Genomic DNA, 17738 nt, shown 5'->3' with positions numbered 1-17738 from the left:
AGTCTGTCACAGACCGACAGATGAAGAAGGAAGTCATGGAGATTCTGCTTTAGACAGGAATTCATCCTGCTGGATGGAAGCATTAAATTCTGCCACTCTTGTATAAAGTATATTTATAACATTGACACAGAGAAAGTTGGACTCATATATACATATACACACATACAGTGTCAAGTGAACACTGGGACACTAGCTGTGTAGTAACCAGTTGGCCAGATGTTTTTTCAACAGTATTTTCATGGACAGCTCTCTGATGATCTCGCCTTTTTACTGAATGCACTTTTTCTCAGAGGAACTACTCAGTTTCCTCAATCTGCCCATCCAGTCACCTGCTGTGAGAGTGACGCTGTTGCTGACAAAGTGAGTGGAGGAGATGACTCATCATGAATTGTGTTGTGTATAAGACAGAGGTTTGAATACGTACATACGTTGGTGCTTGGATGTTGCAGTGATGACACTGTCCAGTATTTTATTGTCTGTTTGTAAAGTTATTTTATGGGCTTTAGTGTTGTTCGTTTGGCTGAGACCAAGTTGTTTAACAGTACTGTAGTTTATTTGAGATAGGACCATGGAATGTATTATTACTGCCTGCGGAGATAGTTGTGACCTGGTGAACTGCAAGTTTGAGATGTTGAATTTGGCTTTGTTACAGACTTTATTTACTTGAGATTTTTAAATTCTGATGCCCCTTGTATAAAGGAGATGCAACTTTTTTAAGCATCTCCTTTATACATCCTTTCAAAACAACTCCTTCCTCAACATCTGCATCATTTATTTTAGTCACAAACTTTACGAGTCACTAAACTTTTGCATCCTCCTGCTGAGCTTCTCCCCAGAACAACAGCTGCATTCTTTCAAGGCCTGGCTTCTTCTGTTCTTTGCTTTCTTTTCTGCCATCACATTTTTTCATATCACCCGACTCCCCCTGTCCCCATCTCTGCTAATGCGGCTGTCATTTGGACCTATCAAGACGCAGACTTTTATGAGCACTTTCCTTCCATTGACATTTGAAGATAATATTGACCCCCGCCGCCTGTGTTCCACAAAGTACAAGGAAATAGATGGCTTTTAAGGCTCACATTTATAGCCGCTCTTCCCCCCGGCGAGCGCGCTCGAGTGTGCGTGGGCAGCTGGAGAGTCTTGTTCAAACAAACTTAGGCTGATGCGGCGACGGCTGTAAAGATAACACAGAGAAAGGACAGGACGCGGAGGAGTGGAGCAAGCGGCAGAGCAAACACACGGTAAAAGGGACATAAAACACTGTTTGGATTTTGATTTGCAGATAGAACATGTTCACAAATGTGGGTCGTAAAAGATTTGGTGCAGTCGAGTGGTAGGATCTCTCCATGTGCGTACACATGGAGAGATCATTTCCCGAGTGCATAGAAGTGGGATGCGGCCACATAAGAGCCACATCTACTGGACACGTATTAAGTACTCCATTTGCAACATGAGTGGATAATTAGGACCCGTCCCAGGGGCTCTGTAGGGCATTAAAAAGCACACTGAAATAAATAAATTGTATTACTCTAAATCAAGTAAAACTCTCTTGCCTTTGTCAAGTAAAACCTAAATGATATTTGTAAATAAATCGTATGTGAAATAATGACGTTCACATTTACACTGAGAAGGTTTGAAGGGCGCCCCCTTTGTGTCACCTTGCATCCAAATGCCCGGAACATAACAGCGGGTCAAAATAATCAAAGACCACACGAGGGTTGATTATTTTTGTAATAAGAATAAATAAACTGATGCAACAGATAACATATAAATAGCATATAATAAAGTAATCCATTTTTGTATGTGATCAGCACACATAAAAGTTACTCAGTATTTCTATGACACACACACAGAAATATCCAAAATATCACATACACTGTACATCATTATTTCAAGGCATTTCAAGATGTATTTACAAATATCATTTAGGTTTTACTTGATAAAGGCAAGAGAGTTTTACTTGATTTAGAGTAATAAAATTTAATTCAAATATCATCATACAAATACTTACACACTTACATTATTTTTCTAAGTAAATGTTAATAGTTATTTCTTTCAGTGCATTAGAAGTCTTTAAACCAATTGTTAAAGGCCTTAAATGTGTTTGTGGCATTGTAGATATAGTGGGGGTGCAACAATGCACAGAGCCACGGTGTACCGACAATATAGACTAGTAATGCATGGGTTAGCGTTTTTTTCAGCCCGCGGGTCCCGCATTTGAAGCAGGTTCTAACCCGTCCCGCGCCCGCAACCATTAAAAAATATGTGTTACACACATGACCAATATGAACAGTACCGGCTGCTAGAGGATAACATTAAATCACTATTTATCATACTGGGTCAGGCAGTACAGTCGTACTATCTCTGTCATAGCCTTGACTGTGGTGCTCAGACTCTCAGCCACTGAATGTTTGCTTGTGTATCAGTGTGACGCTCTGAGAGGGTATTTATCCCTTTTCTGTGGAAGCATAGACAGACTTGAATGGTAGGACTAGCTCAATGTCTCCAGTTCATGTCTCCGTGTCCCGCACTGATGGTAAATAAACATCTCCTGTGCAGACTGCTGCCTATTCTTCATCTATCCTCTCCAACACCATTGTTAATTCTCTAACACCGGCGTGTCATCCCCTCGTGCGCGCTCTCTCTCTGCAGAGCGCTGGGCAGGAGGAAGAGAGGAAGAGAGCAGAGGTAACGCCAAGTCACACACAGTCACACATACTGTGGAAAATAGGAGACATGAGCTCCACAAAAGCGTTCTCTGGATCACAAGCTGCAAAACGCTGCTTGTTTTATGAAAATCCGCCGTATATTTAGGGCAAAAACCTGCTGTAAAGATGATGGAATAAGATGTGACTGAATTCAATGAATGGGTGGCAAAGAGTGGCCGCGACTGGCATTTTTTGACCCGCCCAAACGGTTGAAATGTTCGTTGAGTTCATCCGCCCCGCGCTTGTCTCCATGAGCTGTCCCTCTGGCACTCTGTCCATGTCGGGAGATGTTCTTCAGTCCCTCCACACGTCCCATGCGTTGCCCTGGGCCAGCTTCTGCTCCAGCTTCTGCTCCAGCTTCTCCCCATAGTCCTTCTTTGTCTTCCTGATCCTCCACTGTACTTGTGCTGGATTCTCCTCTGCTCCCCTCTGGCCCTTTCCTTCTAGTTCAGGAGGGCTTAAAACTCAGGGGTCACCCAGTGGTGGTTGTTGGAGAACCACCGTACCTTCCGGGTCTGTACAGTGTTTTCCACACAGACGTTGATGTAGTCTGTGATGCAGTGGTTCAGGACGTTGATATCGTCTCCATGAGAGCTGCAGATCACGTTCCAGTCTGTGGTCATGAAACAGTCTCTCAGTCTCTCTTCAGCCTCTTCACTCCACACTTCCACAGACCTCTTTTGTGCTGGTTCCCTTCGCACATTGGGTGTGTCTTGCGGTCTCAGGTAGACGAGATTGTGGACTGAGTGTACGAGCGGGGGGAGGGGGCGGAGGTGTAAGCGTCCTTCACATTAACATAGAGTGAGTACATGCTAATATGGGCCCGATCTTGAAACATAAGATCGGGCCCATGAAGTCTATCATTAACCAACAATTGGTTCAAAAGTTTTGGAAATCCACAATGCTTTCTTTTTCTATTCATTCTGGACAAAAATCCTGATTGTATACTATAGTCTGTATGGCGATCCGTACTATATCTGCTGTTATGTTTCGTGATAGGGTTTGTATTGTGACAAAAGTATATCATCCCATTCCCAAGCTTTCGTCCAAGTCAGGACCCTTGGTGGACCTGATAGCCCTGATTTGATCGTGTTCCAGGCCGAGCTGGTTCTAGAAAGGCCAAGTATTTTATGAGGTGGTACTTAAAGTGTGACAATCACTGGTAAAGCCTTTATTCTGTGGAGACAGGGGCTCAGTGGTTAGCACTTTCACATCTAAAAGGTTGGCCTTTCGAGTCTAGCTTGGACTGGTGACACTTTGTGTCCTTGGGCATGACACTTTACCACCTTTCATGTGTATGAATGTGGGTCAGTCTTGGCTTTGCTGCTTAGCCACCACTAAGCATGGAGTGAATAAAGAACAGTCTCTTGCGATGCGCTTTTTGACCTACTGTAGATCTGTGAAAGTGTTATGGAAATGAATTCAACTCCCATTCTTTATTTGTATTTAACACTCAAGGCAGGCCTTGTTTCTCCCCAGCAGATGGTCGATAACAAACATTATTGTATTCTTTTGTGTCCAAAGCTATTATTATTTAAACACAATGCTCTCTCAGTGTGTTGTTGTTGATCAGAAGCATATTTTCCCGTGGCGCCCGGTGCTGTGTGTCCTTACCACAGTGATTGCTGCGTCCTTTGAGCGTCCATCATCCAAACAATGATAGCCCACTCACACAGAGGGCTATTGACATTGACAGGACTTGAACTCTATTCCACCTCAGAATATTAATACAGGCAAGTACGTGTGTGTGAGTGTGTTTACCAAAGACTCTAGACACATGTGGGAACCTGTTATCTGTTGAGACAGAATATCCCTGTGTATGTTTTATATTTTAAATTCTTCAAAATGGCCTCCCTTTATTCTTGGCATTTTCTCAGTGCACTTCATAAGGTGGCAATCGGAAATGGTTTAACAGTCTGTGAAGTGATAACCATTTCTAGAGATGACATCATGAAACCCATTGAGACAATGTCAAAAGTGCAAAGCCGTAATCAAAGCAAAAGAAATTAAGAATTTGTGTTCCTTCATAAATGCATGCCTTCAGTAATTTAGTCTTAATTAGTAATGCAACGATTCACTTTTGTCACGATTCGATATGTATTATGATATGAAGGTCACGATTCGATTCGATACACTGAATGCGCTGAAAAAGAAATGCAAGATCTATTCTTTTTTTAAATATGATTTTGCTGACAAGCAAAAATCCTTAAAGCTGAATTCCACTATCTGCTGTATTGTATCAAAATAGGTTCTAGTGCAAATATTCAAGTGCTAAGCTCTTTAGACCACTGACACTTACTGGGCCTACTGCAACATAGGGTTACCACAAGGACCACACATGGCTTTGAGTCAACTGGCTGTTTTAACAAGCTTCTCTGATCCTCTGGCTGCAGTGATGACTGGGAGAGCCAAGTCGCCTGGCCATCCGGAGAGACCAATACTTGTCCTTCATAAGCTGAACCATAATATAGGCGACAAACTGCAATTCTTTAGTCAGCTGCTCTAAACCCTGACCTCCCTCCAACTCACGTACAAGCAGGCGGTTATACAAGGTCAGTATAGACAAGGAATGGTCAGTGATTCTATGCACGTTAGCCAACAGTGCATCCACCATTCTGCTGCCTCTGGAGGGACATGTAGTTTCCCATAACAGAGAACTGGATGGACTGGTCCTCTTATGGAAGGGCAGCACAGCCAAAATGTTCACGATCCTGCATGGCAGAAAGCCGTCTGCAGCTAACAGAGGTTTTAATGGATCTATGGGCCTGGCAAAAGCAGCCTGGTTTAGGTCCCCCACATCTGGGAACAGAAAAAGATCCATACAACTGTCAAAATGTGAGGGGGCTGGCATATTGTCGGATCCGGACTCCACCCCAAAAGCCTGAGCTGTGCAGCTCTTTAAACTGAAGCAACACACTACCAGGCTCCTCTTCAGACGCCTGTCATGCATAAACCATATGTTTGAGCTGTGTATTTTGATAAATATATTGATAAAAATACACAGCTCAAACATAGAAAATCAAATAAAATGAGGCTCCCATGGTTTAATGACACTCTCTGGGACATAATGGAACGGAGGGATAAAACTCTCAAGGTTTCTCTTAAAACTAAATTAACCACTGATCATTACATCTATAAATCTCTGAGAAATAAAGTTACCATTCTGCTTCGAAAAGCAAAAGCACATTTTTTTCTTTGAGAAGGTGGTGGCAGAGCAGCTAGTGGAGCATATCGACCACATTGATGCATTACATCCCTGCCAGTTTGGGTTCAGGAAAAGATACTCCACAGAGTCTGCATGTTGCTACTTACTAGAAGACATCAAATCTAGTCTTGATGTTTGTGGTGTGGTGGGGGCGGACTTTCTGGACTTGAGAAAGGCCTTCGATACAGTTAATCACCAGCTTCTCATTAGCAAACTATCTCTTTTTTCTCTTGACTCAAACGCAATAGCATGGATTCAATCTTACCTTAATGACAGACAACAATGTGTTGCGGTTGACAATAAAAAATCATCTTTAAGACCTTGCGATGTGGGAGTGCCACAAGGTTCCATTCTGGGCCCCCTGCTGTTTACACTATACATAAATGACCTGCCAACTGTCTGTAAGAGAAAAAATATTATGTATGCTGACGACACAGTGCTATATGCACATGGCAAAACTGCAGAAGAAGTCGCTCAAAAACTGACCAATGAGATGAAGAAAGTTTCTTAGTGGCTGAAAAACTCATGCCTCACCATAAATTTAGATAAGACTGTTTCAATGTCGACATAAAATACAATATTGCCTGAAAATCTTAATTGATGGACAAATCCAGAGCAGGTAAAATATTTAGGTGTCATATTGGAACCAAATTTAGGCTTTAAAAAGCACATAAAAACTGATCAAATACAATCAAATTTAATATGGCACAGTTCGGACACATTCGAAATTCCCTTACAATCGAGGCCTCAGCAGCCGACCTAAATGCAATGATTGTTCCACTTTTTTTTTTACTGTATGACAAGTTGGTCACAGGCTTGTAAATCTGCCCTCAGGCCACTTGAGTCATTATATAAAAGGTCTCTAAAGATTCACGATAAGAAAGGCAGACGATTCCATCACTGTCATATCCTCGTGAAACACACATTTCTCAGCTTTGAAAATGTGATAATCCACACAAGTCTGTGTTTGATATATAAGATCCTCCATGACACCGCTGCTCCTCCACTAAAAGAGTTCATCTCTCTGGCCTCAGACACAACAGCTCGAATAACTAGATCTACAGTGCGAGGCGAATGCAGGATCCCTAAACGAAAGACAGCACTTGGAAACTCAGTTTTTTCTGAGCGGCCACTCATCAGTGGAATAAGTTCCTACAGAGCTGATACCAAGCACAAACTCTTACATGTTCTCACGCCTGGCTCTCGTCAAATCAAACTGGCACCCACATGTGACGGATGTATGTGTGTGTGTTTTATCTGTATGTATGCGAAGATTTGCTTTTACTATTATGAACTTGGTCGATGTAAATGCCATTATCCATGTATGCATGATGTTTTTATGTATTTTACTATAACATCAGCCTGCCCAGGGACTACAGGTGGAAATTAGCACTTGAGCTATAACCTGGTACAATGCATCTCTCCCCTTGAGGTTAATGTTTATTGTACACTGTCCCTGTTTATCTAAATAAATAAATGAACCTGTGAACCACTTGGCAAAGCAATATACCAGACACAGTCTCTTCATAACACTGAAAGCCATCACCCCGAGACGTGTCTTCTTCCCTCTTACAACAGGGAAGTGGCAACGACTGTCTTTAATGGTTTTCTGCCTCGTTCTGAATAGATCTCACAGATGGAGAAATTACATTCGATGAGAGAGCATCCGGCAGCAGCACCCATTCAGTGCACACCACTCTTTTCTTTCGAAAGTTACAGAAAAGTAAAAGCAAGTCTTAAGCACATACACACACTTTAACACATAACACATTTTTTGGATGATACACAATACGTGCGGAAAGCACGGTGGAAATTTTTCTTCGATACAAAAAGGGAGGGGTGGTGGGGAGGGGTGAAAGGCTCAGCACCTTCAAACCTGCCTTCACACCTGCTCTTAGTACTTCAGTTAGGTAGTTCAGCTGCTGAGAAGAATGCCCTGCAGGGAGTGTTTAAAGGCGCCCAGAAAATCAACCAAAACTGCCAACAAAAGAAGACATTTTTGAAGTAAAAATCTTCATATCCGTCACATCTTCTGTTTCAGCTTCTGCCATCAGGCAGACGCTATCGGACTGTAAAAAGAAACTATCTCAAACTATCCAGCTACTGAATGCAAGTCATTCCTCTGACTAACTAAATGTTTTATTATTTTGCATTTTCGTGCAACAACATACAGTTTTTTTTTGTTTCTTTAGCTTTTAGTGTGGTACTTGTAATGTGCTTAGTATCCTAGTGACCACTTATACCAGCCTGTGGCCTTAAAGGGACTAGCCGGAGTTTAAAAATGTAAAAATTATGTATTTTCTACTTGCTCCAGCAATGTACTAGAAGCCCAGACCTATTCACCACAACTCCAAAAGTGCCGTCATGCACAACGAGTATAAAAATGACAACTTTCAACTTGTTCCTTTAGAATTTAATGTTTATGACCATAAAAAACAAAACTTTCTTTTCTCATATGTCAACCTGCTCGCACGTAGAATTAAAATGATCAATGTGCACATGGCACGCAGGTGCCTTTGTAGCGCAATCAGGTAGTGTGTCTTAAATAATTATGCCGTTAAACATGGAATATGTAACTGGGTGGAGAGATAGTCTTTACTTGTTAGAGAACATTTGCTCGAGATTGCAGAGCCTGAACGCCTACAAGAAAGCCTACGACTCAATGCCACACACTTCATCATCATTGAATGAGCCTATACAACGTCAACAGAACTCTAAGAGCCATTGAATCTCCATCAAATGTGGCTTATACCATGGTCAGTGAGAATTTGAATGCTAACTGGCGTGCATTATCTCCATATGACACCGATGTGCGTCGAGCACATAAACTGTATAATACACGGCTCCTCCTTGTTTAATCCTCACATTCACCACTGCTGTTCTGCACAGGTCTGAACCCGCTCAGCCAAATAATCAACGAGACTATAAAACACTTCCCCAACCTGGTTGACACATAGTGAAAGACTGGAGAAAGGCACTTGAGCATGTGCAGACGTTATATTTTTCCCCTAATGAGGTTTCCATTTCACTATTGCAACAGCATCTCCACTGCTACAGACTGCACACTTTACAGTCCTGGACTTAACAATATTTTGAAAGATTATTAAATATCTATTTCCCAGCCTGATTTATTGACCTTTGAACCCAAAAATCAAGGAAGAATTTGAACTTGCACAGATATTTTTCAATTATAAATAGCTTGTTCAAAAACTAAATAGTCTCTGAAAAAGTCCCCTCTGAAAAATCAATTATTTGCATCATCGAAAAACATACATTCAAATCTGGGTCTATCCATTATTTTGAATTTTGTCGCTGAAAATAAAGACATAAATGTCTTATGTTATTATATCAAAACATAAAACGGCAGAAAACTTGCAATACATTTTGTTCCTTATATTTATATCAGTAATGATCTGTGAAGTGTCAGCCCCCGATTCACATGATGACACATAACACTGGGAAAGTATGAGAGGAGATGGGAGAAGAACTCAGGTGTGTACTCACAGTAGCATGTTCCTCGGAGCGGGTTGCCCTGGTAACGGTTCTCTGAGTCACATCTGCAACAAGGACACAGATGAGACAGTCACGGTCATGTGATTTTGTGTCTTTAGCTTCATTAGCTGTATATTCACACACGCTCATTCAACACAAGCCTTACAGTGAACCTGTAATATCCTGCTTGTGCGTGAGGACTGTGCTGGTCTGTAGGGATGGGCAAAGTGAAACTTATTTTTGCTAATCTATTTTCATAAAATACCTGTTAGCATTAGCATGTGTTTCGTTCAGCTGTTTGTCAGAGCTGGGGTTCGTACACGCAGTTTAGACTCTACACATCCTGTACTGTGCACTTGTTCTTCCTTACATGAACTATTGCACTGAGGTCTGGGGTAACACCTACAAGGCCCAGCTGATGACTGTCTATAGGCTTCAAAAAAGAGCCATTAGAATAGTGAATCATGCTGGTTTCAGGGACAATACAAATGCACTGTTCCTTAGATCGCAAATTCTGAAACTCGAAGATTTCGTCAAATTTAAAACGCTAATAATAGTATATAAAGCAAGACATAACTTACTTCCAAGCAATTTCCAAAAAATGTTTAATAACAGAGATGGGAAATACACTCAATCCACTCAATCTAAAGGTACACCACCCTGAAAAAACAGACCATTACACATAGAGGTGTGAGCCTATGGAATAATCTAGATGACAATTTAAAAAGTGCTAAAAATGTATATCTTTTTAAAAGAGAACTAAAAGCCATTATCTTTAAGACCTACGCTGATGGTTGACAACCAACATTTCTTGAATTACTCCTTCTGGAGATCTGTGAAATTATACAACTGAGACATAGTAACAGACCTTGCAAACGTTGTCATTGATATTGCTGCTCAATATATTTAGAAGTTAACCAGGGCAGGCGAGATGTGGTTCTGCTGGGCTGAGAGGCCCCTCCCTGCCCAGCAGACTCATAAAACCTCGTCTTTTAAAGCATCTCACAGCTTTGGATCCAACACCTCAACAACACAGTCCACTAGTTAGGGCAGCTGGGGGAGGGCTTGTTGGTTGGGGCTACTGCCCTTTCCTAACTGGCCCACTCCACACCCTGGCTTTTAATGCACCACACTATATAGGGCAAAAAAAATAATAATAATAATACAAAAATAAAACAACCAACACTTGTACATAAAGATATTATAGTGGCAATAGTAATGACGACAATTGTTTTAGCAGGATCTCAGTGTCTAATAAACAAGATCCCACTTAATCTCGGAATATTAAATATGCCTGTAAAATAGTATAATATTGTAATATTATAATATTAATTTGCAATATCTAGGATGTCATCAAAAATAATAAAAACAAATAATTTATAATGATGGTAATAACATTTAAATATTAATAATAATAACAAATTCATTTGTTTTGTATGATCATGATTCATAATTCTCATTCCTGATATATGCAATAGCATAAATGTAAATCTTAAACGCAGTTGTATGAGCCTGGGTTTGGAAAATCGAATACATGAATTTTCTTATTTCTTTATTTTCTTGTTACTTGTTTAGTATCGAATAGGAAATGCTAGCTATGGAGTCTATGCGTTCCACTCATGTAATTTCATTTTCCTTTTATGTGCAAACTTCTTCTTGGTTGTGGATACAGTCCTCATGTATATCTGTAAATGGTAAACGTTTATTATGTTGAATGTGGGGTAGGCGCTCATAAGCTTCTTGCTTCAGCCTACTCCTTTTGAGCATCTGTGACTGGTTGTATATGTGTATTTGTAAATCAGGTAAATGTAGTTGCTCAAATAAATTAAACTAAACTAAACTAGACGAGCAACGTTTGCAAGAGCAGCAATTTTACCAACTGGGCTCTCTGGACACACTGACGCTCTGCACTGACACTCTACACAAAGCCCTGTGGTTGGACCCAGGTTCAGCACAGACACATTGTAGTAGATACAAGTACTTTGAAACACCTGCACTTTGGAACTTCGAAACAGTGTGAAGACGCAGGTTCAAGACAGCCATCCCTACTGGTCTGCCAATTTAGAACACACCTGAAGCGCCCTCTATTGGCAGCAGTGGGACTGACACATGATGACAAGATTTAATTTTAGCTAACAGTGTTAGGGGGTTCGAATCCCACCTCCTGAAAGTGCACATTGTCATTGTGTCCTTGGGCAAGACACTTCACCCACATTGCCCCCAGTGTCTGCGTACATTGGTGTATGAATGGGTGAGTGGATGAGCTGTAAAGCGCTTTGAGTGCCTAATGTAGGTGGAAACGCGCTATATAAGTTGAGACCATTTACCATTTACCATAACACTATTTCCTGCTAAATGAGGGCCACATTTCCTTTTTAAAAAATAAAATCAGGTATTATTACAACGGTATCGATTAAAAAGGATTTTTTTCTGTTTTTTGGTTGAAACACAGTGTAGGGGGTGAAACTGCGGCGGCGAGAACACTGATAATGATTGTCCTCATGTTTGAAAGTGCTTTTTCCAATCCAAAGTGTTGAATCATTCTTTGGCTTAGTCATATGCCAAAACAATGGGGTCATAGAAAAGTGTGAATGACATTTCCTTCTCTGCTCCATCTGAGCAGACTTTGATGCAATGTAATTGGCTGCAGTGACCTTTGTGTGCAGCTAACGCTCTAATGCCCAGTTTATCTGCACTGCGGTGCAATTAGCCACAAAAAGCATTGATTTAGTGGTAGAAAAGTGATAAATGTTTCAGAAGAGAGGATGGGGAGGTGTTTAGGACTCATAAAGATGATGTGAAATTTAACAGCTGAGGTAATGGGAACGGTACGAGGCAGAGAGCTCAGGACAAAGGTGGAATCATGTGTTCTTGGAAATGGGAACAGAATAAGGCCGTTTTCACATAGGTTGGAGCGCCTTGTAGGACGACCCGAGTTCGCCCGAGTTTTAACTGCATTTACTCCAAAGTTAGTTCAGTCTGTGTTCACACTCGCCCGCACCAAACATCGTACCATCAGCCACGGAACAACGATCAGCTGTTCATGATCTTATTCCCATGACAACGGGCTTCGACCTGTCAGTGTGTAGACATGTGCGCACGTACATGCACACTTTCCCGATGTTATGCAATGGTCACATCTCTCCCTCGTGGTTAAATACATTGAAGCAGATATAGGTGAAGTGAGGAGAAATGCTCTTTAATCTGCTCATGAAGAGGAAGGTTTCACTGCAGCAGGAAGGAAAAGACGGGAAAGACAGTCAGGTCCATAAATATTTGGACTTACGAATTACAGCCTGAAGTCACCAGACGCTGGATTTCATCCCTGGTGATGCTCTGCCAGGCCTCTACAGTAAATGTCTTCAGTTTCTGATTGTTCTTGGGGCATTTTCACTTCAGTTTGGTCTTCAGCAAGTGAAATGCAGCTCAAGTGGATTCATGTCAGATGAATGAATGAATGATCATTGAGTAACATTTCACTTCTTTGCCTTAAAAAGCCCTTTGGTGGCTTTGGCAGTAGCTTTGGGTCATTGTCCATCTGCACTGTGAAGCGGCGTCCACGCATTTGGCTGAACATGAGCTCATCATATTGACCCAAACTCTTCAGAATTCATGCTACTCTAATCAGCCTCCTGTTTTTGAGAAAATAAAAGTACTCTTTAAAATTGTCCATATCTGAGCTCAGATGATTTAGTCCAGCCGGCTAAACAGAGTCAGTCAAAAGTGGTCGTTAGTGATGGTGCGGTATCGTCCTACCGCACAGTTGCAGCAGTTTGTGGTGAGAAAATGTCCAGTTCCCCAGCCGAGGGTTGATTTGGTTCAAGTGGACAGGCTCGCCATCTCCCTCGTCAGGAACAATTCCAGTTCCAAAGGTCAGGCATAAAAAAACCCACTAGCATCACATAGATGGCAATGGGGAGGCGGGCCTAGCTGTGTCGACCAATGAGAAATCATCTTTTCTTTTTAGACCAATTACAGGCGTTCATGGGCAGAATATGTTTGATTGACATATTGATGAATTACATTTGGACCATAGAAAAATATAGATTTTGGAACCACTGGGTCACAGAGGGAAGAGCAGACACCTGGCCATGGAACATCTGAGTGGCCAAATGTCACATTTGGTCCCTTGAAAAGTGAAGCCTCACACACAAACGCTTGTAATTCCTACACCTACACCAATACTCTCAAATTAAAGCTGAAAGGCTGCGGTTTAAGCCCATCTTTGGTGTTTCATTTGAAATTGATTGTGGTGGTTTATAGAGCCAAAAAGTGTTTCCAAATTGAGACAATGTCCCAATATTTATGGACCTGTGTACCTTGATGATTTAAAGGTGATCCTCTTTGCCTCGTAAGAGCAGTAATCCAAACATCCTCATGCAGAGTGTATATTCATTATTTCTTCGTGCAAAAAAGAGGCATCAAAGAGAGAGTAGTTGAGCCTGACGTAGGCCGCATTCACACCACACCTGCTCCGACCCACAGTGCGGCTCAGGCCGCTCCGAGACCTGCTGTTTCAGCCGCACCCGACTTAGACGTCTTAAACACACGGCCCACGGGCCAAATGTCATTTATGTTGGCACACGAGATGATTTATTACTTGTATTGTTGCGGCACTGCCTTCATGTGCGCTTTTACCAGCCCGCTCACGCTCAGTCCTGCTGTGCACAGAAAGCAGAGCAAACGCTGCAAACAGGTCAAGACTTTGGATCTAAAATCATGCACGGATCACAGCTCAGCCCTAAAAGCTGAAGAGTTAGGCGTGTAAAAGTTCTTTCTGCAAAATAAAAAAAAAAACAGAAAATAAACTTGCAAAATGTTGTTGTTTAAAGATAAACACAAAGTCTTAAAGATAAAGAGATCCATGTCTCTCTAGAGAATTATTTAACAACAATTTCTGGAGGGCGATTAATTCATATTGTTAGATCAATTATTTGTCTTTCAAACTGTATAAATAAGTATGAAACCAGGCTTTTGTGCAGAGATTCACAACAGAACAAATGGCAGATCATTAGAGTGACCACAGGGAGGGACAGGGGTCAGCGCACAATAACAACAGCTCGTGTCTCAGACGCAACTAAAGTTTCACCTGAAGTATCCGGGAGGACGACAAACGTTCTTTGTTCAGCTGTGACATACAGTATGTATGTATGACATACTTTCAATTACATTTTTTTTCTCCCTCTGTGCATGTTTTGTACTCCGGGGAGTAACGTGTACCATGATTATTTTATTTAAGTGAACATCCTCAAAACTTTATAGTGCACTCCTTTAATTATTTTTAGTATCTCAAATTTTGGTAATTTTGTGAGATATTTTTGTTTTTTAAGTAGAAGTTAATTAGGTCACAATCTATTTTTAGCCTGAAACACGGACTAATTAGCGCAAAATTGTTGATGTTTTTTCAAAATCTTTTTTTATTTAGCCCTCGTAGGAAGCTGGGCCATGGTGTGTCCTCTGATTGTGACACACAGGCCATGGTGTGTCCTGTCGCTGTGTTACAGGTTTGTTAAGGGTTTTAGAGTAAAATATAAAAATATATCAATTCTGGTACTACACATTTTTATGCTGTATTTTATTTCTGCTATATTTTCAAATCGTAAATCCAAATAAGCCAATTAGTAAACAACAACCAAATTATTTAAATTAGAGAGTATTGTGTACAATTCTATACATTTTATTTTAAATTTAAATATTGTATACTTTACATTTAAATGAGCAACGTGCGTGCTGCCCTCGTAGGGAGCTGGGCCATGGTGTGTCCTCTGATTGTGTCTCCTGTCGCTGTGTTAAAGGGACCTGGCATTAAAAGAACAGTACCAGAGTCTGGCCTCTGTGGGACCATCCCAAACACGCTACACATGGACATAATCATAATCCAAATCTGTTGGAACTCAAGGAAACAGCATAACTACATGATTAAAAGCTGAAAAAACACAATTTGGAAACATAGAACCTTGATCCAAGTCGTCTGTGCAAAGTATAAACCTGTGTGTTTTGTGCTTAGTTAGTGAATATCCAAACTACTAAAGCGTTGCTTTAAAGCTGCTCCATCAGCCCTCTCCATGCCTGCGTTTATCGGCAGACTTTATACGCAAATTAAAGCTGTTTATAGGCTCTCCACAGACTGACCGCAGCAGCATCATGGCCTCTCAGGAAGAGGATATGCTACAAATGTCCCCGTAAATCAGGCAGGGGGGTCAAGAGTTTTCTGCAGAACAAATATGGCGGACAGTGAAGGAGTGGATTCTATTGTTGCAGCAGGACTTGGATTGTTTCATCTCATCATTCAGTCTCGGTGCCAGACCTCCCCTTGTACAATGTTCAGATGATCAGAACTGTTAGTAAAAGACACAACACACAATTATACCGTCATTTAGGGCTACAAGCTGCTACTTTTTTCCCACACTTTGAACTTCGCAGTTTATACAACGGTGTGACTAATTTGTAGATTTTTATGGTCATACTGAATATTGTGTCACGTGTTGCCCAATCATTGTCTTCCTCCACATCTGTCCACTGGAGTGGGGCAGCAGGATGCCCTCTAAATGCGTTTCATTCTCTCACTAAAACAATATGGAGCGTTCAGTAAAAAGTGGGTTTCGAAGCCAGTCGTGAGCAGTCATCAGAAACTCTTCTTCCCGTTTGGGGCAAAACAACAAATTTCTTTTTAATTCTTGTTTTTTTCCCCAGCCCTAATGAAAGATGTAATTATGGAATTTATTTCCTTGAAAAAGACTTTCGGTGGTGTCAGCGGGAAACACTGAAACAAATAAATAAACTTAAAAAGCCTGATCATCTTCATCAGAATTATTCTACCAATTAGATACAACTTAAGATCACTGTAGTTACCATAGACCGTTAAAAAGAGCAGACACAATGACTACGTTCGAGGGGGGAATCATGGCAGGTTTACAGACCCCCCCTCCCCAGCTCTGATGAGCATGTTCCTAAAAAGGGCATAAAGGCGGGATCTACACTGTAGACTCGGCCCTTGTGTGACGTGTAGTTCGCACCGCTCCAATGTGAACAGTCCGACCCCCATTAGTACGAGATTTATAAAATGTTCTTACGAAACCCAGCCCGGTCTCTTTATTATCACAGGAGGAATATCTAGCTCTAGATAGTTCCAAAAAAATTGGGACCAGGCGTTAAAGTTGTGTTTAAAGTGCAATGCTTTCCAATGGGAGACTAGCAGCGATATGGAGGTACTACAGCAATGGTGGTTGTTAGTGTTGTTGCCAAAAAGCAGAGCAGCCATTTTATCTATTTTATCTTACACAATTGTTTTTTGTTTGCACTGATATAACAACCTAAATATTTAATTTTACAGCTTTGAACCTTCAATAGTTTAAGAGAGCCACATTGTTTTGCTAGCTGGGTCAATCATAGATAGCTGCAGAGCCGGAGCCGAGACAGATCTACCGTGAAAAGCAAATCCACCGTGATAGTGTGCCCTCTGCTGGTAAAAACGGATATACATCGGTATTTATTTCATGTTTTACAGTTGTATAGTTGGGATTATTTTGTGGAATTTAGAATGTGTTGATATGTAACTTAGTTTAGGCTACATGTACTATTATTTGGGTTATTTTATGAAATTAAATCTGTATGTTTTACTCAAATATTTCATTGTATTTTGTAGAACAGCGCCTTCATTTGTTCAACAAGGGACAGAGACAATATTTTGGAAAACATTTTTATTGTGGTAACAGGCCATTGCGAACCTGGCTAATGCCATGCTGCTGTGTGCGCTCGAATCATTTCGAACTGCACAACAGCCTTGGGACCATGGCCGAAATTTTCGCATGGATTTGGGAACCAATCACAGAACGAGAAGGGACGGCAAGATGATGACGTGCTATTCAATATACGGAAGCTTGTAGTTTGTTTACGGATTTAAAAAACAACAACGTTTATTTACGGATCAAACATGACAGCAGCAGACGTGACGCTATTTTTCTATCAAGTTTTAGGCCATGTTCTAAATAGTTTAGCTCGAAAGTTTACAGCGGCTACGTCATACGTCATCGGATACGATGATACGATTGGCTGTGGCTACGTGCAGACGCATGATAGACATTCGTAGCGCCCCGTAAACCACACCTCTCCTATGAGAAAATGAATTGGCGGTCCCCAGACTAAATATCACTTGTGATTTTAGTCTGGTGTTAGCCAGGCTAGGCCATTCATGTAATCAGTAAAGAAAAGGCGATAAATCACAGGGTTAATAATGTTAGCTTGCAGATGCAACAACAAAGTAAAAAATAATATTTTGCAGCCAGCAAAACAATGTGGGCTCTGCATGGGTTTGCCCACCTGGGTTATAAGTG

The 17738-nt window shown here is 41.2% G+C and overlaps 1 protein-coding gene across 1 annotated transcript in view; it reads right to left on the bottom strand.

The window, feature by feature from the left end:
• atrnl1a (attractin-like 1a) overlaps nucleotides 1-17738 on the bottom strand; it is a gene marked incomplete at both ends in the record, with an annotated part of 698456 nt that overhangs the window by 287677 nt on the left and 393041 nt on the right. Inside the window, one exon of the mRNA XM_079559364.1 lies at nucleotides 9418-9470. Coding sequence (XP_079415490.1) covers nucleotides 9418-9470 — 53 coding nt within the window. The remainder of the gene's footprint in view (nucleotides 1-9417; nucleotides 9471-17738) is intronic.

The sequence above is a fragment of the Gobius niger genome (assembly GCF_951799975.1).
Source record: "Gobius niger genome assembly, chromosome: 7".
NCBI classification, from domain to species: Eukaryota; Metazoa; Chordata; class Actinopteri; order Gobiiformes; family Gobiidae; genus Gobius; species Gobius niger.
Note: the sequence above shows the minus strand (reverse complement) of the source record. Positions and strands in the feature narration are given on the sequence as shown.